The following is a 24,111-nucleotide window of genomic DNA, read 5'->3' on the forward strand; positions in this document are numbered from 1 at the left end:
CACTTGTTGGACTTCAATTGGGCTTTCTTTTTGTAGTGTAATAATTGTAGTCAAGCCTCGTAGCCCATAATAATGAATTTGAACCTAATTTTTGTTTTCCAAAAAAAAAAAAAAAAATTGGGACTGTAAATTAATTGTTTTAGCATTGATTAGAATTGTGAATTTTTTATCATACGCAAATAATAAAAAGCAAGTCAATTACTAAAATACCCATTAACAGCTTTATGGCCCAAATTCTGCTGGTTTAATGTAGAGCTTTTACAGCCCATTTATTAGGCCCAATAAGTTCAATTCTGTATTCCTTGAAGCACCGAGTCTCCGATTCAAGTGTTGAAAACCCATCCAAAATACTCGTCGATTTCCATTTTCTCATCACCGCCGGCGACAAAATTCTTCATCGGTTGCTCACCGGTACGCTTCTCTCTTTCCTTTCTCCTTTCCGTATTCGATTTAATTTCTCTCTTAAAGATATAAATCAATCGCCTGTGAACATAGTCATGAACGCCGGATCCGAACCCGGATCTGTATTCGGATTCGCTCCCGTAATTTTGGAGCCGGTGTGATGTGTGATTTAATCGATTTAGTAGTTACTCTCCGTCGAACGTTATCGAAGGACTGCGTATTTCCATTTCTATTGCATCTTATACTGTGTGGATGGAATGGCGATATTCACAATTCATGTATATGTGTATTTTAATCTGAATTTTTTCCGATGATTTTTGTTTTTTTTGGCATAAATATAAATTTCATTTGGCTTTTGGGGATCAAAACTTGTAAATTTTACAAATTGGTATTAGCTTACTTAGACACCAAGAAAGTCTAGTTATTAAATTCTGCAAGTGAATTTAGACATTGAGTTTAGAGTTTCCGCTCTCAATGTCAAATTTACGTTGTTTCTTCCTTTGATAAGTAAAGTGATAATCTCCAGATCTCGACTAGCATTTACTTGTGCTGAAACACCTCGTAGCGAGTTTGTGATTGCTTGATATTTCGCAGTTTTTCGTTGTTAAAAACTTTCTCAATTTCTTCATCATCACTATGTTTATTATTTTCCTTCCAGTTATTTTTTGATTCTCCCCGACAATGTATGATAATCTTGGAGCACAGCCTGGTATGCCTCGGCCACCAAATGCGCAGCCAAATCCTTTTGGGAACTCGTTTTACGGTGCTAGTTCGGGATTCATTAAAGGTGGACTAGGTGCTTATGGAGAGAAAATTTTGGGATCTAGCTCTGAGTACGTGCAAAGTAATGTAAGTAGCCTCTCTTAAGTTTTTTATGCCTCACTGACATCGCTAAAGCATTATTTACGGTGGGATGTAAGCATTTTAGTTATAATATATATTTATTTTCTGTTTCATTGTTTTGCAAACAGATCAGCAGATACTTTTCTGACCCGCAATACTACTTCCAAGTCAATGATCAGTATGTGAGGAATAAACTGAAGGTTGTTCTTTTCCCATTTCTCCACAGGGTAATATTTCCATCCTCTTATGATGTTTTTCAGTTCACTTGTTTTATGTTATCTCTGCTTCTTTGCGATTATGTTATTCGTTTAAGCCTCGTTTTGGGAATAAAAATTGGATTTCATAGACATATAATCAAGATATATCAAATGTTTGGGGTTTTAGATTTGAAGCTTGTGATTGAAAAAGGACCCGGAATATAATCAAGCATATAAATGATATTGAGTCCAACCTCAACCCCTATTATTACACAATCCCATGAAGGAAATTACCCTATACAAGGATTGTATAATCATAAATCCCAAACATATTATACATATTACATTATTATAGACATCGCAATCCTATCTAATTGTTCAATCTTCTTCAGGGTCATTGGACAAGAATCTCCGAGCCAGTTGGTGGAAGGCTATCCTACAAGCCCCCTATTTACGACATAAATGCTCCAGACTTATATATTCCGTTTATGGCATTTGGTACCTATGTGGTTCTTGCGGGACTGACATTAGGTCTTCATGGGAAGTAAGTTCTTTCATTATAAGTTAAATGTATTTGGAGTCGTGTTAACTTAATCAAGTAGTTGAGATAACTTCTTGTGAAAATAATGTTAGCATTCTTCATTTTGTTGGTTGATAGGTTTAGCCCAGAAGCTCTGAACTGGCTGTTTGTGAAGGGGTTAGTGGGGTGGGCTTTTCAAGTAGCCCTACTGAAAATGACGTTATTCTCCCTGGGTAGTGGAGAGGCACCTCTTCTAGAAATCGTGGCGTACGCCGGCTATACATTCACGGGTTTGTCTCTAGCTGTGCTGGGGAAGCTGTGTTGGGGCTACGCGTACTACTTTCTTCTGCCGTGGACATGCTTGTGCATGGGAATTTTCTTGGTGAAGACAATGAAGCGAGTTCTGTTTGCGGAAGTAAGGACTTACGATTCGAGCAGGCACCATTACCTGCTGCTCTTCATTGCCTTGGCTCAATTCCCACTCCTCATTTGGCTCGGCAATATTACTCTTAATTGGCTGTTTTGAAACTGTTTGGTCCTATTTTCATTGATTTTTGTTGATAATCTAGTATGGGTTTACTAACAACATTCGAATCTAGGCAACGTGTATTTGCCGGGAGACGGTCGTGTTTGTCTGTACATGGAAATGAATGGTCAATAGTTGTTAAGAGGTTTATTTCCATGCATAGTATTTGAGTGTTTGGGGAATGTGGTACTTGAATGCAAGAAAACTAGCAGGAAATTTATCAGGCGAAACTGGTAGTGGTGTTTGAGCTGTAACGTAAATGTTCGATATCGTTTGAAACTTCCCGTAGTTTTGAACTACTATTCTTGTCTGAAATCTCATTCTGTTTTTTATATACCCTCTAATCTGTATCCATTTTCCCTTTGTAGGTTCCTCTTGTATTTAAGGAGTAGGGCATTTTTTTATTTCTTTTTATTATTATAAGAAAAAGGAATAATTGAGAAGGCCCAAAATGTTTGATTCGGGCCAATTAAATGGCCCATTAATGTAACAACTAAACACGATGTACCTTTCTCATTGTCAGATGTACATTTACTAAAGTATCATCCAAATTCAAAATTCCAATTTTTTTCCCCGAGGAAATTTTATATCCCAAAACCTAATCCACCCTTATTAACAACTGCTCCCTCACTGATCGGCTTGTTTGGAGCTCCTCCTCTCTTCTACAATGGCATTGCACAGAATTGCACCACAATCACCGCATGCAAAACACCTTGGTACATTTCACATGGTCGATTTTCAGCATGGGGTTTACTTGGGTCTATGGCGGAAGACTTCCTCTGCGTGAGCAGAAGGGCTTATACTATCCGCCGGAAACCACGCCACCGTCCGCGATGATGTACGATATTTCGTCGACGAGGAGTTGATTACTGCTTCACTATGAATTTATAAAGGTAAAATGGAATTCGCAACTCATATTTTAATTTGTTCATTAATCCGAGTCAATTTTCATCAGCTGATCTATCTTACAATTCAATTAATTTCGCTCAATTTTGGTAGGCAGGTGGTTTTACTTTGATTAGGGATGAATAATTTAAATCTTATGAGCCTGGCAAGATTTATGCTAATGTTCAATAACCTAAATCTTCTACGAGAAAGAAAATTACTAACAGAAAGCTTCGAGCGATGTTAGTATCAGAGAAATTTGTTGTCATTTCAAGCAGGATACACGAGTTGAGGTTCGAGGAATTGCAACTCGGGTATGAATATGCATCTTCTCTCTTCCTTATACTTTGTATAATTACATTGTTGTTAGTACTGTTATTTCGCCGGTGAACTGTTAATTGAACACAATGTATAAAGCATGTGATGTTCGTCTCTTGTTTGTGACTTGTACAATCATGGCCACTTCTTTTGCTGTATGCTTGGATCCCCATGTGAGCTGAAGATAGAATAAAAGCATAAGAATGCTGTAAAATTAATTCATGGTGAAGTTCACTAGGTTGCCCTAGTTTCCGATTTTCAAGGCACTTTGGAACCCCCTAAAGTACACACAACGTCCTAGGCAAAAGTTTACAGAGCATCTTAGTGTAATAATAGTAAAATTGTCCTCCTCTATAAACATGTTCGGAATTTATTAAAGATTTTACCAGTTATGGGATCTATGTGTAATCATTCAATTGTTGCATATGGAGATCATGGAAAGATTTTAGTAGGTAAATATATATAAATATGAGAGCGAGACAGTATTATAATCGAAGACGATTCTCTTTCACTTGGTAAGCGATAGAGAACAATCGACAACAAAAAAAAGGTTGCACTGATATCTGTTTGAGGTATTCCTCACAAATATCAAACACCTTGCAACAAACAACCATGTAGTGTGCATAAAGTACAAAACATGGAAAAAAGAGAAAAAAAGAACTGTAGTAGTAGCAGCTACGAACAGAAGACGTAATTAAAAAGAACTGGCCGGAATATTAATACGTAACCGCAGGTAGTTGGGTGGTACTGCTTGCTGCTAATTGCTCGTCTTGTTTGTCCTTCCCCCACTCATGCAGACACAGCTGTAGCTCCGCAGCAGCGATCAAGAAATGAACGGCCTGGATTGGAGACAAAATGTCGATAACACCCTTGAGCGTTTTCATCCTCAGTTCATCAGCACTCTGCAGAAGCATCTGAAAACCTTCCTCCTTCGGCTTCAAAACCGAGTTGACCAGGCTGCCTATATCCAAACTAGTACCTCCGACTGGGCGAGTCGACTCAGAGCTGGCGTCGTGACTCAGCCCAACCATCTCCTTGTCCGCCACCCTATCTTGCTGCTTGGCCTCCTTTTCGGTAATCTCTCTCTCCTCTTGTATTGTTCCTTTCTGGAAAACATCAATCCGGCCAAGCTGGTCCAATGACAGGTCACCCAAATCACCGGTTTTTGCACCGATTAGCATATTGGAAAACTGGGCCTGGAATTGTAAACCGGATTTGGAGTAGAGGAGGTGGAAGGCGGTGGTGGGACGCCACCCACCGACCCAGAGGAAAGCATCCTCTAAGGGGCTGTTCCATGGGGGTGAGAGTAGGAGATAAACGTCTTTTTTCGCCCATTTTGTTTTGATTCTGTAATACTCCTCGTAGTGGGAAATCACGCGTTCGACCAAACCGGATAAGAACATATCGGATTGAGGTTGTTGGGTTGGGGTTTTGGATGCGTTGGTAAGTTCATAGAGGTGCTGGTTGTGCTCGTTTTGCCATTTGACGTAGAATTCTTGAAAGTTATTTTCTGATGTGGCTTCCATTTTGGTGTAGGAAAATAAGTGAGCTGCCTGTGTTGGTATTTAAGGTTTATTTTAAGGGCAAATGGATTGAGATTGATGACAACGTTCGAGATGGATTCGAGTTTCAAGTCCCGATGGTGGTCTGCCCATGAGGTTATTTCAGAACATATATTGCTATCTATTATTAGATTTAATTTTTAATATATTTTTTTTCTGAGTAACTTTTCGGCAAGCGCTACAATGACTTGTCTTCGATAAGAAATTTGTTTACGCTGTGCTTATTGGATATATACTGAACAAACGTCTTACAAACTGTGCCGAATAATACTCCATTACTAATTAAAAAAAAAAAAAAAACTGTTACATTACATACTCTCTTGTCACTGATGACCTTTTTTTTTTTTTTTTTTTAGTTTTTGATAATTTGTCATTGATGACATTAATTTTGGGTATAACATACTAAAAATAGTATTATTACCTAGGAAACAGGCAGTTATTGGACACGGGGCCTTCTGTCGGAGAGATCAGAAGATGTTGCCAAAGTTGCCTTCCTCTTGTTAGTAATACTGCAGTTCTTATCAATTTCTCCTTCGCAACAGATGACGGAGTCTTGATTATCAATATCAAGTACTGTAGGAAAACTCTCACTGCAGGAATCCGTATTCATCACCAGATGGGAATGGAGTTTCCTCAAGTCTGATAGTTTCACCGGTTTCAACAAGAACTCTTCTGCTCCTCCTTCCAAACACCTGTTTAATTACATTCAAACCAAATTATTTACATCCCGATTATTTCGGAGGAAAATAATTGGGGTTTATTGCAATTTGTTATGCCGAATTGCTAAAAATTTACCCCATGTTATTTTATTGACAAAAACACCCCTATGCGCTATGATTCAAATTTTTTTTAGTACACAACCCTGTAAATAGGGGTACTAATTGCTAAAAATATTAAATCATTGGGGGGTTTTGCCAATAAAATAACATGGGGTGGTTTGTAAGCAATTCAGTATAACACATGCAAGGGTAATAATTGCAATAAACTCAAAATAGTTGTATCAAAATACTATTAGACGTAACTCTTAATTATGAAATTTAATCCAAATGGGACAAATTAAATGAAGGGAGATGATAGTAGATTAATTACATACATGTTGATTCTTGATTGGACATTCTCTGAGGACATTACTACAACTGGGACGTCTTTCCAAGAAGAGTCCTGCAGATTATGAAACAATTAATTACCATTAATTTTGATGAAACAATTTAATTTAATTTATAAAACATACAGTATATGCATATATAAGATTGTTGCAATCTTAATGGAGCAGAAATTATAGGTAATAACCTTGATTCGTTTGAGCAAATCGTAGCCACTGATTCCTGGCATGCTATAGTCTGTCATGATCAGGTTGACTTTTGATGATGCCTGCAACTTGTTCTAAATCAAAACACAATTAAATTACAATTAAGCTTGCTAATTAATTAATTACATTTTTACTTTATCTATAGCTAGTTTGTTTATTAATACTGTTGTAATCAATTTTAAATAAAATTGTGACTCATCTGTTAGGTCATCAAATGTCAAAAGGGAAATTACTGCAGCAATAAATACATATATATATAAAAAGAAATAAGGGCAGCTTTAGGTTTTAAAAGCCCTGATTTTTTCTTTTTCTTTTTACCAAGTTCAGCTTTTACTCGTTTGATTTTTTGGACTATTCCAAAAACCTTAAAACAAAAAAGGGGTTTTTTCTGAGTTATTTATGCTGTACGTAGGTATGATCACCAGTGCAATATTAATCTCGTATGTCTTAATTACTGGATGGGCCAAACACTAATTAACAGAAATAAATAAATTAAGCATGAGTTAATTTGTAGTTAGTTATTACCTGTAATTGGGGAGATGATGAGTTAGAGGAAAATGCACAAGAATTAACAATGGTAGTAGTACAAGTAGTTGTGGATAATTGTGCTGCAGCATCATCATCATCATCATCATCATCTCTTTCACATTCATTATTCTCTTCTAGCAACCCCAGATATTCCAGAGCCTTGTCTCCAGATTCCACACAAGTAACTGCATCATCAATATTTATTTATTTAAACATATATACATAATTTTCTAACTAAACCCAACCACATCGAATAATATAATATGTAAAATATAAATACCTTGGTAAGAAGAAACGGTGAGGAGCCTCTCCAAAAGCTTTCTGTCAATATTACTGTCATCCACAGCCAATACATGAAAAATATGCTTCTCTTCTTCTTCTTCGTTATGTTGTTTACATATTGTACAGTCATCACGGCCTGCTGCTGAATTATCTGACTCCATATATATTTATTTATATATTCCGACCTAATTCTTTTTTATAATATATATTAATTCAAGAATTGTGTGTGTATTATATATTATATATTCCCAGCTTGATAAAATTCTTCCTGTGATCGAGTGTGTGTGAAAAAGCGTGTGTAGTGTGTGTTTCTGAGGATGTACATATATATATATATATATATATATATATATATATATATATATATATATATATATATATATATATATATATATATATATAATATGTATGTATAGATAATATATGTGTGTGTGTGTGGGGTGGTACAGTCTGCAGGTTTTATTGAGTAGTTGAGAAGCAAAATCTGCGTGCGCGCAAAACAATCAGACAATGAACAATATTATTATTATTATGAACATGTAATGTTATGTATTCTATATAATACAGCACTATATATTATACGTATAGCTAGCCTATAGGTACAGTAATGTGTATGTGGTTATATATATATAATAAATATATAGATAGATAGATACAAGATGATGGTGTGTGATCTTTCTCACTAGATTCTCTTTTGTACACTTCTCTTGGTACAACTACTCAATGCTTCCATCCTCCACACTTGTGGCCCCCACCTATCTTTCTCTATCTCTCTCCTCTCTTTTTTTTTTTAATTATTTTTATTTTTTTATTTTATTTACTTCTTACTTTGAAAAATTACTTTTATTAAATAAAAAACTACTTTAGAAGATAAAATAATTTATGTAAATATTAATTTATACTCGATTAAGTTATGTAAGTATTGAACACTGAACAACCTACACCTTGAAGACCGATTAATCGATCGCCTCAACTGGTTTTTTGAACCTTGTTCGTCTGTTCTTCGGGTATGAGTCGGACAAGTTAAATTGAAAATTCAACAAATTATTTTATCTATAAAATAAATAATAGAGACTAAAGGGAGGTTAGGAGTGATTTTCAAGGAAGATGCCATTGTTGATTTTGTCTAAGTAATAGAATCAGGTTAGATTTGATGGAAGATCCCCATTTCATGACTTTGAAAAGTGATTAACTACCAAATTAAGATATTACTTGTATGTTTTATATACCGATATTGCCCTTCTCTCTCTCTTTTTTCCTTTCCTAACTAATTAATTCACAGTAGCACTTAAATTCAAAGTACGTACCAGCTTTAATTGTTACTAGAATTGGGTGAGATTGTGTGTATCACAACTAACTAGTATGAATTTATTAGATTTGTACAAAATAATTTATTACATTTATTAGGATTTTAATCTTAGTCCTTTTCATAATTTGCTAAGTTTCAATTTCTTGTCAAAATTTTTATTAAAAATAAAATATAAAATAAAAATAAAAATTGTAAAATAAATTAGGACCACCAACGTAGAAATTGAGACCTTTGACTGTGAGGTCTTACACTTATGTTTGAACAACTTTTTTCTTATTGGTTGCCTATTTCTACCTCTTTTGTCCTATTAATATAGACTAGATTTCACAGTATGTGTGTACTATTCATAATTATTATTCATTTTGTACATATATAAATAAATTACATATGATGTCATATTTATTTAAAATAAAAATATAACTACAATTGTTCTCAAAATTTTTGGATATTTTGAATTATTTCGAAAACCGAATCTTATTAGAAATCCTATCAGAAATCGGAATTTTCAATAAACCTCTTTTTTTAAATTGTAACGAAAAAAATAATAAAAAAATTGGAATATTTCGAATCGAATCGATGGAATTTGAAAAATGTAAGACGACAGAGCGTGGATGGAGGATTGGATATGGAAGTCGAGAATGGATCTTTATGCAGTGACAAATGAAGAAAGGTACATGTGCAGGGACCCATTAGCAAATATTTAGTAAATCAGGGTGGGGTCATCTGAAAATATAGAAATCTTTTGTGGTCCCTTGTCTTGTGATGTAAAATCTGGAAAATTTAATGGGAATCTGTCGAAGGGGAGAAGGGGTGGGTTTGTAATTATCAAAAAGTTTCCCTCATGCAAAAGACACTGTCCAAAGTTTCTACTTTCATACTTTGTAGAAATACTATTTGGGACCCCAAACTTTTCTTGTCTGCCACGTGTTGACTCCTAATTGTTTAGGCTCCATCATGAGGCCGACAACACCACTGCCACCCAAATCCGCCGTGCGAGACGCTGGATTGTGCCACTTGTTCCACCCCATTTTTGTATTAATTAATTAAAATAATATTATTATTTATTACAATTTACACCCTATTAATTGTTCAATAGATATATGAAATTCAATCTATATATGTAGGCATTTAATAAAAAACAATTAATGTAGGAAATCCTACACATATCTTATCCATCATTAGTATGATAGTATGGATGGATAGAAACCACAATACATTCTTTTGACCAAAATGCCCTTGTTGTTTGAGTGCGTATTTCCATGAGCTATTTGTGCATGTCTTTATGTATTTTTGTGCATGTTTCTCGAGGCGTGAATATACTAGAACTGCAGTATAGATTTTCATGAGCAGTTTTGTGTATGCACTATGCTTGTTATAAAAAAAAAATTCCTATTTTTTGAAAAAAATTCAAATCCTATTTATGAAATGACAAATCACAATAAATACATGATACTAATGATTCTTGGAGGAAGCGTGAAAAATTCATAGATATTTTTTTGTCTTTAAAAGTGATTGATTTCACATTGTACATAGACAATAAAATCAATGCATGCAATTTGAGAAATCATTGTGACAATCCAATAAATCTTTTGTGCGTGTGATCTTTAAATTAAAGCAAAGCGTGTTCTTTACTCTTTTGTGTTTTCCATAATCTTGGGTTGACTTTTGTAATGTGGATTTTGATTAGTTAAAATCTTGACTTAAAGAGGCAAATAAAAAAAATTAATAATAATGGGGGCCATATTACCAAATTAGAGGATCTTCTTATTGACCAATCCAACCTTTTTTCTTTTCCCCCTTTTTTTTTAAATTAAATAAATCAGGTCTTTGGAGAAAATTATGGCTAGTGGGTTTCAATATAGATTATTGCTCTTTAGGCTTTTGTTAATACCTTGTTGAACAATTCATATGTTTGCTTTTTGTGACAAGGACTGCTTCGTTTGCACAAACATTTCTTTTCTTCCTTTTTATTTAAAATTATAACAATCGATATATAACTTTTTTGTGGGGAATATATACCCCTTAATTATATAATGGATCATTTTTAAATAATTTATATTATGGCTATATTATTTTTCTCAATTTTTAATTCAAAATAAACTTAAATTCATACTTGTAAATCTTTCTCTAGAAGTATTTTATTTTATATTTTCTTTATTGGAAAATAATACACATTTTGTCCCATTAAGTTTACATCAATTTTGTATTTGGTTCTCTTTGTTCAACAAAAAAAAAAAATTCCTCACATTTCAAAAATTCAACATGTTTAGTCATTTACGTCAATTTTTCATTACTCTTAATGGAATCAACTATCATGCATGTGTCCATCACTGTCAGAACTGACACACTAACATTAAATTGACAGAAATGAATAAAAGTGTTGAATTATTAAAATATGGGGACAAAATCTATTTTTCTTGAACAATGAGGACCAAATGTGGAATTGAGGTAAACTTGATGGACTAAAAGTTTAATTTTTCCCTTTCTTGATCACTTTTAATCATTTCCGGTTAATTGAGGCCCATACAGAAATCAAACTGTTTCTTAGCAAAAGCCCAAAATTATTTTCAGGCCCAAAATGACTTTAGATCTTGCTGTTTCAGTTAATTAGGCCCAAAGAGAATTTCAGGTGAGACATCACCTACTTTTCCTTCTCTACGGTTCTTATACAGTTTCAACTATAGTCGTTAGTGTCATTGTTCAAATATAAGAACCGCATGTAGACCACTATATTTCTAGTTCAATTTTTTTTTTTTTTTGAGTAAATTCAAGTCCATTACAAGAGGAAGTAGGGGAGGGGGGGACTCGAACCCTAGACCGTTACCCTATTGGTAAAGGCTAGGTACCAACTCTCCTAATGAGGGTTGGTTATATTTCTAGTTCAATTACACAATAGAATTTTCGTAATATTTGTGTAGCTTTATCTTCATTAATTCAATTTTGGCAGCCAAACGAGGCATTAGTAAAATATATAACCCTTTCTTGATGAAAATACTAATTAAGAAAAATAAAAAATAAAAACATAAAAATCATGACCTGCATTTTACAGCATTTGCCATGAAAAAAAAAAGAAAATTATAAATACTCTAAATAATTCACCTTCTCACATCAAATAACTAAGTTTTATTAATTTTCCATTAAATTTACCTTAATCTCTCTACTTATGCGCATCTATAATTAATCTTGATCATCAATCAATAATCACTACTACGGTCATTTAGATATCTCTCAGCAATGGCTGCATGAGTAGCTGCCCCTACCGCAAGGGCATTTTCGTCAATCACAAAAAGCGGCGAATGAGGCGAGTGCACCGATCCAAGGGTCTCGTTTTTTATCCCGATGAAGAAAAATGTCGCCGGAATCACTTCGGAGTAAAACGAGAAGTCCTCAGATCCCATCACCTGTTCGACAACCCGAAAATTTGTGGGCCCCAGCAAATCAACTGCCACCTTTTTCACATGTTCGTACATCTTCTCATCGTTGACCAACGGTGGGTAAATTGTATCTGCATTCTTGAAAAAGTCAACCGTTGCCGAGCATCTATAAACCCTAGCTTGACCTACAATTACCTGTTATAAATGATGATCAGTTAAGATTCTCTCATAAACCTTAATAATGGTACAAATAAAATCAAACACTTTGGTTTTATTGCATTCGGCATCCCTGTATTTTCTCTATTTTTTTTAAAAAGTACTCCATATTATTTTTATTAGCAAAAAAACCCTATGATTCAACTTTTTTAGCAAACTACACCCATTTAGGGGTTGTGTGCTAAAAAAAAAGCATTACAAGGGGGTCTTTGCTAATATTTATAACACGAGGAGTTTTTTAGCAATTCGATATAACACACAGGGGTACTAAACGCAATAAACTCCAAATAATTTGGATATAATAGTCGAATTAAATAATAACCTCTTCGATTCTTTTGAGAAGTTGGTGGAAGCTTGTGTTAGAGAACGCTCTCAATGTGCCGCCAAACTCGACCCGAAATGGCATCTCGTCGGTATCGTTTCCACTATTCATGAAAGTCACAGATACTACCTAAAAATCAAATAAAGTTCTTATTTAGGCTACTATACCATAAAGAATTTAAAAAAAAAAATGATTTTGGATTGATGATTAAATAACATTGTGAGAAGCTACCTGAGAGTCTAACGGATTGGATTCTCGAGAAACAATGCCCTGCAAACTGATGACTGCAGCTGAGGCGGCCAAGACTGTGTCGGGCGAGCGATGGAGAATATTCCGGGCGGGGCCCGTTTGACCGGTTATGACAGCCTTGAAGAATCCACAGCCCGCGAGTAACGGGCCGGATCTTGACCCGATGACAGCTGTAGGGAGAAGATGGGATACATGCAAAGCGAATATAGCTTCGACATTTTCAAGAGCACCCTCTTCAATCATTTTCTTTGCTCCGTTTCCAGCTTCCTCTGCTGGCTGAAACACGAGTACCACAGTTCCCTAATCACGATAATTAAGCACCGTTAGTGTCATAATTAGCAATGTTAATTAATATTTCGTCTGTTTTATAATAATGCAATGTGATGAAAAGGATATGAAAGAGAAATATCCTTAATTATATATATTATCTTTCTGGTCGAACCCTTAGCTTTACGAACTCTTATCTCGTGACCTTTAATTTATATAAAATGTTTTTTTTCTTTGTCATTTTAATAAAGCAAAGTGGCTCCACAAATGCTGGCTACAAAGACATTTCTAAGAATATTAATTTCGGCTAGTAAAAAACACGAACATGCATATTCAACGATTATATTCCACGTCGATGAGTTGTCATGCCTATGTGGATGGATGGATGATTGATGCCCACATACAACATGGACTTGTGTAAGAAATTAAACTAAGACTGAGATTAATTATTATTTATCATGTTGAACCTATTTAGTTATTACCTAGTACTACATTTTTCCCACTTTTAATGCAGATGCAAACAAGATTCCTCATTGATCCTATTCGAACATTAGCGATTCTAAAGTAGCGTATACATGTATTAATTAACTCAAAAAACACTATTTAAGAGAAATAAATACTTGAAATGAAACGAACCTTCAAGTGTTTTTCGCGCGCCTTAAGAATCTTGGCTGCTCCAACGAGCATAGCAACATGCGCGTCGTGTCCACACGCGTGCATTTTGCCTGCGTTCTTGCTTTTGTGCTCCCATTCAACACCTTCCTGTGTGTGAGTGCGTGTGTTAAAAAATATTACTATAGATCAAATCATCAAATCTCAAGCATATTTAATTCATTTGTTTTCCAATTTAGTATTCTAATAAGCCAAATCAGCATAAAATGTATGTATATAAATCATGGTTTAAATTAAGAATTAGGAGCAAAGGCAAAATCACCACCTGTTACTTATGGTCCCCCCACAACGAAACAAGTCTTATTTTACATAATTAACAACGTGCAACACAGAAAGAACCAAGAATAAAGAATCAGGTAATTTCAATATTTTATAATAATTAATTCCAATTAAAAATAATTAATAAAAAATAAAAACCTGAATTGGCAAGGCGTCCATGTCAGCCCGGATAGCCACAAACGGCGGATTCCCAGTTCCGAGCAAAGCTCTAATCCCGGTTTTGGCCAATGGGAATAGGTATCTTATCCCGAGTTCATCCAATTCCCGGCGAATAAGCCGGCTTGTTTGGACTTCCTCAAATGCTAATTCCGGGTTTTCATGGATTCTCCTTCGAACCGATTTTATCCATTTTATGTTTTCTGGGCTTTTCGCAATTCTCATGATTTCTTCCGAGCAATCCCTGTTCCAAAAGGTGCAGTCTTTATCGAAATTCGGGACTAATAAGGATTTGATCTGCCCCGATGTATAAGATTGATTCTTGAATTTCGAACCGGGTTTGAGTTGTGGAGTTGTTGCGAGTGTGGATTCGTCCAAGTATGAAAAATCATGGTCGGGAGATTTTGCTGCTGTTGAGAATTTTGATATGATCACGCAAACAACGAGGATAATAAATAAAATGGTTGGATTTGTAGTGAGAGAAAACAGAGGATTCCTCATTTCTAGTGAGAGAGAGAGAGAGAGAGAGAGAGAGATGAGGAGAGATAGTGAAACGACGGATTGAAGAAACAAAGAGAATGGAGAAGATATTCGAGGAGGGGTGGGGGTGGGGTTGGGGGTGGGGGTGGGGGTGTAGAGAAGGAGGAATATAAACACGTGGTGTAAAACAGAGGATCCTAATATGTCACGTTAATGAATTATTTCATAAAGCTGATGTCATGCAGTTGGTCAATTTCGATATGTTCTATGTCAATTAATGTCATGCAATATTTTTTCTGTATACATATCAAAAGAAGAGACTAATAATAAATAGAGTTTATTGGAGGGTTAATTACACTTTTAGTCCATCGAGTTTAACTCGATTTCAAATTCGATCCCCTTTTATTCACAGAAGATACATTTGGTCCTTTTTTCAACAAGTTAATACTTTTAATTTTTTCCATCAATTTGGTCCACGCTTGATTCCATTAATACTAACGGAGAATTCATGAAGATGACCAAAAGTATCAGACTTTTTAAACACGAATAACTAAATGTGTTTTTTTTTTTAACAACATGGACCAAATATGAAATGGAGGTACATTTAATGGACGAAAAATGTATTTTTCCCATTTAGTGCAACTAGTACTCTTGTGTCATATTGAATTACTGAAATATTACTCTATTTTTCTTTTTATAGTGTTTATGTGGTAAAGCAAATTGAACCATAAAGATAATTTGCCAATAAAATAAGATATAGAAGTTCTTTAGCTATTCATATAACACAACTTTACTAATTACAATAAACCTGTAATAAATATGAAAAGACTTTCTTGGTGATAAATTATCACAAGATATACTTTACACCAACTTTGATTTATCAATTTAGGAATTCATAATTGAAGATTGTTATTCATAAATTAATAATTAACGAGATAAATATTTCATCATCCACTAACAAATCACTCAAAAGTAGTTTCATACAAATACATAACTAGAAAAACAGAAATTTAAAAAAAAATTAAATACTTACATATACACACACATTACATCTAATCTTCGTCATCGGTAACGAACTTACCAGACCCGGGATTAATGGCAGCAAAGAAGAAGAAGGCAACGTTGAACAACAAAAGTGGTTCGAGTTCATTGATCGGGACACCTGTCTCGATGTTCAACTGCGCTAACCCTCCCTTCCCGGTAATAATTTCTCCAATTATGGAAAAAGCAATCCCGAGTTGAGCCAATCTTCCGACAAACAGCTCGTTCGATTTCGTAAATCCTAACAACGGCCCTGTTTTCACCAATATTCATGCATATTAAAACCCCCTTTTTTTTTGTAAAATAAAATATTAATTACTAAATGAGGAAAATATATATATGAAATTACCTCCTTCTCCAAGGCCTAAAGCAGCCCTGAAACCTTTACCAGGGGCAATAACGGCTTTTCCAAGCCCGGCCGGTTCTTCGTCCACAAAGCGTCCACGGTCTCCTAAAGCTCCGATGGCTCCGAGTAGGGTGAAAAGTATGAAGAATAGAAGTAGTGGCTCCGCTTCGTAAATCGGAATCCCGGTTTCTAGGTTTAGTTGCGCTAGGATTCCTTTTCCGGTTAACGCTTCTCCCAATAGAGATGCCTACATACACAATTATAAAATATTAATTGATACGTCAATAATGGAGATATTAATATTTTTTAAATGATATACTCCCTCTGTTCTATAATATCGGTCTCTCAAATTATGTGTCAGTTTACAATTCCAATGATACATTAATTACATATTTTTATTAATTAGTAAATAAGGGTATCTATTTTCCTAAAATCAAGACATATTTATTGAGATTCTTAAGACTCGTGCCAAGGTGAAAAACGACACTTGTTTAAAAGAACGAAGTGAGTATTTCACTAAAAGATTAACTGACCGCAAAACCAATCATGGCAACACGGCCGACAAAGAGCTCGTTTTGCTTAGTGAAACCGATTCCTCCGGATGTACCGAAAATCCCGTCTTCGACCTTTGATTTTTCCTTCACAACGGGTGCCGCCTGTCGAAAACAATTAAAATTAATTAATTTAAAATATAATGAATTAAATTAATAGGAACAAAATAAAAAGGACAAGACCTTCTTAGGAGGGGCCTTGGTTTTAGGTTTGAAAAGAGAAACAATAGAAGCAGATGAAGAAGAAAAAGAAGAATGATTGGTTCTTTGGGGAAACAGAAATTGAGATAAGGGCATTGGCTTTAGCTTCTGAATAAGCAATGTGTTTGTCTCCCCCTTGACAACATGGCTACTACTACCAGTCAGCAGCATTGTCTGAGCGGCCATTGTTGTTACTGTGTGTTTTTGTGGAGTATTGATGTGTAAACACTCAGCTCACTCACTCAGTGAGTCACTCACACACCAACAATGTATATATATGCAATGCAAGTTCGATTGATATGATTTGGTAGAAACTAATTAGAGTCACACAAATGGGAGTGATGTGGATGGAATTGTGATGGTGCTCAAACCATCCACGACAACCCCTTTTCCACTTCTTGATTTATTTCTAAGAAACAAGTGTTTAATTTCTTAGTGCAAAATTATTTTGGGTTAAATATAAAAACACCCCTATACTATGGAGACTTCGTATCATTTACTCCCTGTAGTATACATAAATATAAAAAAACCATTTTGTTATATTTTTTTCAAAATCTGACGAAAATACCTCTGCTAAGCCTATAAATATAAGGATCTGTTTGAGTCATTTTCCACTATATTTTTTAACATTTTCGGTCAATTTTACTTGGACAATTTTGATATTTTTATTTTTTTCTCCAAAATATTTAATTCTTAGATTTTTTTTATTTTATAAATAAAAACTTTTATTTTTTTCGTTTTGGATTTCTTCATTTTTTTTCTTAAATGTCTTCCGCTAGTTCAAATTCTCAACAATCACAAGATTGTAAAGATGTTTGTAATCTTAGTATGTTTGAACTACCAAAAGATATTTAAGAAAAAAAAATGATAAAAATAAAAGATTTTATTCAGAAAATAAAAAAAATTTAAGCAATTAGATATTTTGGAGAAAAAAATATAAATACCAAAATTCCCCACGTAAAATTGACTGAAAATTGTAAAATATATAGTGGAAAATTGCTCATATAAACCCTTATATATATATATATATATATATATATATATATATATATATATATATATATATATATATATATATATATATATATATATATATATATATATATATATATATATGCTTGAGTAGGGGTATTTTCGTCATATTTTGAAAAAATGTAATGTGAGGGTGTTTTTTGTATTTTTGTGTAATATATGAGGTATATGATACGAAGTTCATAGTATAGGGGTGTTTTTGTATTAACCCAATTATTTATTATTAATTTGTAATTAAGATTGTTTTAATGACAATTTTTTATTGTACAATTTCAATGAAATATATTGACTTGTACTTTTCTAAAAAAAGAAAAGAAATATCTTGATATTTTTAATTAATTGAAAAATAGAATATACGGAGGAATAATTAATAAGAGGGATATGTTAGTCATTTCCTAAGAATTTTCTTATAATTCATGCATTTTTATAAAAAATAAAAAATTGACACGTGTTCAAAACGATAAATAATTTAAATCTACCTGGCACTAATGTCTTCTTGTTTGTCACCTAAAACAAAGAGTGATATATAGTATTTTCTAAAATAATTTCTTAAAAAAAAAATTAAAATTCAAAGTATTGTATTTAATATTGATAATAAATTAAACTTGTAAAAAGTAGAACCAACCAAAAAGAAAATGATGTGGATAAGAAGAGAGCGCAGTAGGGCGTTACTTATTGATGGGCGGGAACAAGGCCACCTTAACTTCAAAATTAAATGAATCCCAATTTTCAAAAATATTTAAAAATTAAATTGAAAATGTATTTTTCTTATAGTCATTGAAAAGCTGAAAAGTGGTCTCATTCTTCACTTTGAAAACACCATATACACACTCACCACCATCACATGCTCTGCTCCTCCACCATTTAAAAATTAAAAAAAATTAAAAATTAAAAATCTAGTCTTTGCTGCGAATTTGTGGGTTGTCCGAAAATTTTACCGGGCAGTCCTCAGATCTTGGCCAAGATTCATTTTTTATTTCAAAATATGATAACCCAGATGAGAAGCAATCTCCGCACTTGCTCAGAAACAAAGTGAGAGGGTTTTTCTTGATTGGTTGCGCTTCCAAGAAAGAAACTTTAGATTTTCTTGATTCTTCTTCACAGGTGATACTTTCGTTGCTAATCACTGTTCCATTCATCTTACATTCTTTCTTTTTTGGTTGCCCTAAATGATTTGGTTTCGCCTTATGTTGTTTTTGTAGATTTGATTTTTAGAATTGTGCTAGTTGTTTGCCTACTGAAAAAAATGATGGGTCTGAGTTCAATTTTAGTGGGTTGGATTGGAAGTAGAAGTTGCAGAAATTAACAATTCCAATTTTGATTTTAAGGATTTAAGTAATTGGTTGTTTGTCTGAATGTTGCTGCAGTGTTTGCATTTTTACCTGTCTGTGATTTAAATTGGTAATAAAACAGGATGGACAAGAGGAAATGGCTGTGGAAGAGAAGATCTTCCGAGAGAAGCCCCGGTGAAAGTGAAAGCTCCGGTTCATTTTCTTCACATTCTGAGAGATACTCTGATGAACAGGTACATAATATATTCGACTCGATCTCGTGGCCCTAATTCGATTTAAGTTTTATTTTTCTTCATCTTTGTCCTTCGTTACTTTCATGAAAATATTCATCGACTTGTAACTTTAACCTCAACTAGTTTCGACTTGTTTCTTGGCCACTATTTTTTGCTTCGGTGGCTTGAGTTGAGTTTAAAGTTATGTTGTTCCTATTTTAACCCTCAAAACTCGATTTTTTACGTAATTTTTCTCCTTATGCGGTAATTGTGGGCGTTTTAGTTCTGTTTAATGAGTGCAGTTGAATTTAAATTTGTTAGTTTAATATGCATTGTCTTGAAAAATCACCTCCAATTATTTTCTTACATTTCTCTTTGAGCAGGAAGCACTGAGAGAATCTCCGAACGACAGTCAACAATCGCCAGAAGTAACTTCAAAATCCACAATAACCGAAGAAGAAGTGAAGGAAAGCGTGAAAAGTCTAACAGAAAAGCTATCAGCCGCTCTCGTAAATGTCAGCGCCAAAGAAGACCTAGTTAAGCAGCATGCTAAAGTTGCTGAAGAAGCTGTAGCTGGTAAATTCTATTGTCACTTCTTCACTAAAATTGTTAAATACTCGTAAATAAACACTTCTGTATGCAATCTTTTAACCGAGTTTGAGTTTGATATTATCAGGCTGGGAAAAGGCAGAAAATGAAGTGGCTGCATTAAAGCAGCAGCTCGAAGTTGCGGTTCAGCAAAACTTGAACCTGGAAGTAAGAGCCAGTCATCTAGATGGGGCCCTCAAAGAATGCGTCAGACAAATAAGACAAGCAAAAGACGAGCAAGAGAAACGGATATCAGATGCTTTATCAGAGAAAAACACCGAATGGGAGTCCACTAAATCCGAACTCGAGAAGCAAATTCTCGATCTCAAGTTACAGGTGGAAGCTTCTAGATCTCAAAATTCTGCTTCTATTGTTGAAGGTTTGAAGAAAGAGAATTCGTCCTTAAAAAAAGACCTCGTTTCTTGTTATGAGGAGTTGGAAATTATGACAATCGAGAGAGATTTGAGCACGCGAGCGGCAGAAACTGCTAGCAAGGTACAGCTCGAGAGTATAAAGAAGATTGCTAAGCTCGAGTCTGACTGCAGAAAGCTTCAGACAATATCTCGAAAATCATCTCCGTTCAATAATCAGAAACCCTCGTTTTATCCTGAATCTCTAACAGATAGTCACTCAGACAAAGACATTAATGGGTCCGAACGAAGTTTCTCAGAGCTCGATCAATTCAAGACTGTTGTTATAAAGCCGTCGGTTGAAATTGATATGATGGATGATTTTCTTGAAATGGAACGCCTCGTTGCATTGCCTGAAACTAAGACCAGCTCTCCGGTTTCTGGAGAATCCATTTCTGTGGATGATAGATTGAGAACTGAGCTTGATTTGATGACTCAGCGAGTGGCTGAGTTGGAAGACAGGTTAGAGAAGATAGAATCGGAGAAATTAGAACTTGAGAATGTTCTAGAACATACCATGGATTCCCTCAAGGATGCACAGGCTAGGTCGGAAGAAACCGAAACAAAGTTGGAGGAGCTGCAGAAGGAGATGAATGCGGTAAACGAGACAAAAGAGTTGCTTGAGTTTCAACTAGTTGACATGGAAGTAGAAGCAAGGACCATGGCCGCAAACGTCGATTCGTTAAAAGCGGAAATCGAGGAAGAGAGAAAGTTATCAGCAGAAATGAAAGTCAAGTGTCGGGAATTGGAGAATGAACTAGCCAGAACAATCCAAGAAATCGAGATCGAGCATAACAATAACTCAAATAGTGAACTGAAAATAAAGCAGGTTTGCTCTTTGCTCGAAATTTTCATTTTGTCGATTATTTTTCTTATTATTATCAAATCAAGAATCTTTTTTTTTTTTTTTGCAGGAGGATTTAGCTGTAGCTGCCGATAAGCTTGCAGAGTGTCAGAAAACGATAGCATCGCTTGGAAGACAGCTTCAATCTCTTGCAACATTGGAAGACTTCTTGATAGATTCGTCGAATATACCAGGGTTGTCTACTAAAAATATCTTAACACCAAAATCCGATTTGGATCGACCAAGAATGTCAGCAGATAATTATAGTCTTCTTACAAACGGAAACGAGGATTTGTCTTTGTCACCATTGTCAACCAACCATATTACAACTGGCAAGAATCGAAGCAGTTTCGGGAAATTTTTCTCTAGGAGTAAGAGTGTGAGGGAAATCGAAAACAGTCGAGATTAGTGCAGGGCTTTGTCGTAGAAACCGGAATAGCTAATGTGTATTGTTGATTAAATTCTGCATTGTTCGATACTTTTACATATGGAATCGGTTTTTTTTCCTTGAAATATCGGGTTTTTTCCTACTTTTTTACGACATCATATATATCCTGTGTTACAGAAGGAATGCAATCTTCAACTACACATTCGACAAAAGATTCAAAGAAAATTATATCACTAGACTCGGGTGTATTTCATTCGTGATGATGGTTGTTTCGAGATTTTTTCTCCTTCTTGTAAGCATTAAAGAGATCGATCCCGAGGAAGATGTTTAGCAAATTCATTCCAGCCATTCCTGCCAAAGCAAGTGGCAGCTCGACACCCTTGTCGAACTTCGAAGCATCTCTCACAAGCTTCACTGTAATAAGAACGTGCGGCACAAATCTCGCAAACACAAACGTCAGCCAGTTAAGACCCCATTCCGCCTTCACAATCACGCTCCCCGAGTCACGCAGACCAGCCATTCGCCGAATTTTTCTTACATGCAAAAAGATCGAATGCAGCTGCATTGATCAAGCAAAAAAGACAAGAAATCCCGTGATATATCGTTTAATGTTGTAAATTTAACCTGATATGAATCAATTAAGTTTTATTACCTCGCAGATGAGAGTGAGGATAAGATAGTTGATGGTGACTTTCCGATATAATGCGAGCGTAAAGCAAACTAGGAGTACTAAGTGATGCACTAGGATTGACGGGATCGAACCGCTGTACAACCGATAGACCAACATATCAAACTGATCGTATGCAAAGTAACCGCTCGATAAGCAAAGCGCTTCGTATGCCCGTGTCCATGTTACCTCAACCAATTGTGAGTGTTCAAACATCTTCTCGACTCCACTTTTCATCCACTGATTTAGCAAGATTATTACCACTGCAATGCACACCCCAAACTTGTTTCAGACAAGACCAACGAAATTGGAAGAATTTATTCAAAAGGTCGAAAATGTGATTTTTAGGGTTTTTGAGATTTGCACTACGTCATCACTATAACCACAAATGTGAAGTTCAGCCAGACGAAATTGGGTTCAATTGCAAGTTGCAATGAAGAAAAAATGGAAATTTCATTTTTAGATTAAATATTTAAAAAAAGTGATGTTCAGTAGGTGGAATTGGAAGCTGACCGGAAGCGGAGATGATGGAGGAGTGGAGGAGGGAGACGCACGTGTTGACGAAGAGAGGATCACGTGACACAAATTTCCTGACGGCGACGTTTGCCAATTGGAAGAAAACGGATCCGACGAGGATCGGAATCAGCTCAGACCGTTTGTTGAAGATGATTTCGAATAAAATCGAGATGCCCCACATCACTAAAGTTGCAGCGAAAAATGCCCCCGCCTTGCTATCTTTCTTGCTTCTGCCGCCACCGCCGGCGCCGGCGCCGGCGCCGCTTTCCCTCGCCATGTTCTTCGAGAATTTTCTCTGTACCGGGCAGAGTGGTGAGAGCAAATTTCAAGTGTTATTGAACGTGGTTTCCTTATCTCGTTACCTCGTACTACTCGTAGAGAATTATGTTTTTATTTTCAGGAAAAAATAATTTACAAGTTGGGAATTTTAAGAACTGTACAATTTATGGGCCGAATGTTTCTGACAATGGCAGATTATTTTTGTAATGAAACTTCCAGTAGATTATGGGCTGGACATTATTTCTAAATTATTACAAAGAAAAAGCCCAAATCCCTAATTCCTATTTCCCCCAAATTAAACAAACAAAAAAACCCTAATTTCGACGTTCACAGGTTCGATCCACAGAAGGGGCAGAATCTGAAGGCGGGGTCCACCTCACGAGCACAGAACTGACACCTCAACGCCGCCTCCTTCTCCGGCGACTGAGGGAAGAAGAGATTGCAATTGTTACAGTGCATCAGCGGCTGCTTTCCCGGCCAACGCCATACCGGCACGAAGAATAGCTTCAGCACTTTGTCGTACTCGACCAGATCGGCGCGTGATCCGCACGCTATGCACCTCCCGGCGCCGCTCTTGAGCACCTGCCTAGCCTGCTGCTCTAATCCTCCCACAAAAAAGAAAAACATATTTCTTTGATCAACAATTTTCTCTTCTTACTTTTGTTTTCTTTGTCGTAAGAAATGAAGTAATCAGCTGTTATAAACGAAGATTTATATATACATGAAGACGAGGTTTTAGTTGTGGAGGTTTTTAGCCTTTTACAGAGATCTCTCTCGATTAATTTTACTCCCCTTTTAATTAAAATATTAATTAAATAGAAAATTCCGGCCAAACATTTATTTTGACATATTTTATGGGTTTATTGCATTTAACACCCCTGTATTTTCTCTAATTGCTAAAAAGCTCCTCGCATTATTACATTAGCAAAAATCCCCCTATGACCCAATTTGTTTAAGCAAACTACCCCTAAAAGTTCACTTTAGGGAGTTATGTGCTAGAAAACTGCATTATAAGGGGGGGTTTTGCTAATAAACTTACATCATTCAC

At 35.2% G+C, this 24,111-nt stretch overlaps 8 protein-coding genes across 10 annotated transcripts; 2 read left to right on the top strand and 6 right to left on the bottom strand.

The window, feature by feature from the left end:
- The first annotated feature begins 274 nt into the window (after positions 1-274).
- Positions 275-2,822, top strand: LOC105973046 (uncharacterized). 2 transcript variants are annotated; one of them, XM_012998046.2, is made up of 5 exons: positions 275-411; positions 1,061-1,251; positions 1,374-1,472; positions 1,835-1,986; positions 2,101-2,822. In XM_012998046.2, exons 2-5 carry the CDS (start codon positions 1,084-1,086, stop codon positions 2,486-2,488), a joined length of 807 nt encoding a protein of 268 aa, XP_012853500.1. In that variant the 5' UTR covers positions 275-411; positions 1,061-1,083; the 3' UTR covers positions 2,489-2,822. The 2 variants fall into 2 exon arrangements, with proteins under 2 accessions (XP_012853500.1, XP_088670134.1); XM_088814008.1 differs by having other exon boundaries at positions 317-400.
- Positions 2,823-4,301: 1,479 nt separating this feature from the next.
- LOC105973063 (protein DOG1-like 3) lies at positions 4,302-5,364 on the bottom strand. The gene has a single exon (XM_012998067.2). The coding sequence runs from the start codon at positions 5,215-5,217 to the stop codon at positions 4,408-4,410; it is 810 nt and encodes a 269-aa protein (XP_012853521.2). The 5' UTR covers positions 5,218-5,364; the 3' UTR covers positions 4,302-4,407.
- A 94-nt stretch (positions 5,365-5,458) lies between these two features.
- On the bottom strand, positions 5,459-7,723 carry LOC105973064 (two-component response regulator ARR17). 2 transcript variants are annotated; one of them, XM_012998068.2, is made up of 5 exons: positions 7,371-7,723; positions 7,088-7,275; positions 6,544-6,636; positions 6,347-6,414; positions 5,459-5,945 (listed from the first exon to the last, which is right to left on the bottom strand). In XM_012998068.2, exons 1-5 carry the CDS (start codon positions 7,531-7,533, stop codon positions 5,690-5,692), a joined length of 768 nt encoding a protein of 255 aa, XP_012853522.2. In that variant the 5' UTR covers positions 7,534-7,723; the 3' UTR covers positions 5,459-5,689. The 2 variants fall into 2 exon arrangements, with proteins under 2 accessions (XP_012853522.2, XP_088670135.1); XM_088814009.1 differs by having other exon boundaries at positions 6,544-6,624; positions 7,371-7,691.
- A 4,009-nt stretch (positions 7,724-11,732) lies between these two features.
- On the bottom strand, positions 11,733-14,831 carry LOC105973098 (IAA-amino acid hydrolase ILR1-like 6). The gene is made up of 5 exons (XM_012998109.2): positions 14,199-14,831; positions 13,746-13,871; positions 12,825-13,142; positions 12,594-12,722; positions 11,733-12,250 (listed from the first exon to the last, which is right to left on the bottom strand). Exons 1-5 carry the CDS (start codon positions 14,715-14,717, stop codon positions 11,876-11,878), a joined length of 1,467 nt encoding a protein of 488 aa, XP_012853563.2. The 5' UTR covers positions 14,718-14,831; the 3' UTR covers positions 11,733-11,875.
- Positions 14,832-15,623: 792 nt separating this feature from the next.
- LOC105973008 (photosystem II 22 kDa protein, chloroplastic) lies at positions 15,624-17,257 on the bottom strand. The gene is made up of 4 exons (XM_012997997.2): positions 16,818-17,257; positions 16,617-16,739; positions 16,087-16,330; positions 15,624-15,990 (listed from the first exon to the last, which is right to left on the bottom strand). Exons 1-4 carry the CDS (start codon positions 17,019-17,021, stop codon positions 15,749-15,751), a joined length of 813 nt encoding a protein of 270 aa, XP_012853451.1. The 5' UTR covers positions 17,022-17,257; the 3' UTR covers positions 15,624-15,748.
- A 1,311-nt stretch (positions 17,258-18,568) lies between these two features.
- On the top strand, positions 18,569-21,726 carry LOC105973004 (filament-like plant protein). Its single transcript, XM_012997994.2, has 5 exons — positions 18,569-18,971; positions 19,281-19,392; positions 19,755-19,947; positions 20,048-21,198; positions 21,284-21,726. Exons 2-5 carry the CDS (start codon positions 19,282-19,284, stop codon positions 21,620-21,622), a joined length of 1,794 nt encoding a protein of 597 aa, XP_012853448.2. The 5' UTR covers positions 18,569-18,971; position 19,281; the 3' UTR covers positions 21,623-21,726.
- LOC105973006 (TRAM, LAG1 and CLN8 (TLC) lipid-sensing domain containing protein) lies at positions 21,641-23,269 on the bottom strand. The gene is made up of 3 exons (XM_012997995.2): positions 22,782-23,269; positions 22,254-22,531; positions 21,641-22,160 (listed from the first exon to the last, which is right to left on the bottom strand). Exons 1-3 carry the CDS (start codon positions 23,059-23,061, stop codon positions 21,852-21,854), a joined length of 867 nt encoding a protein of 288 aa, XP_012853449.2. The 5' UTR covers positions 23,062-23,269; the 3' UTR covers positions 21,641-21,851.
- On the bottom strand, positions 23,242-23,690 carry LOC105973007 (zinc-ribbon domain protein). The gene has a single exon (XM_012997996.2). It carries the CDS (start codon positions 23,688-23,690, stop codon positions 23,391-23,393), a length of 300 nt encoding a protein of 99 aa, XP_012853450.1. The 3' UTR covers positions 23,242-23,390.
- Between the last annotated feature and the right edge of the window lie 421 nt (positions 23,691-24,111).

This window comes from Erythranthe guttata, chromosome 14 (genome assembly GCF_056151865.1).
Source record: "Erythranthe guttata isolate IM_541 chromosome 14, IM_541, whole genome shotgun sequence".
In the NCBI taxonomy this organism is placed as follows: domain Eukaryota; kingdom Viridiplantae; phylum Streptophyta; class Magnoliopsida; order Lamiales; family Phrymaceae; genus Erythranthe; species Erythranthe guttata.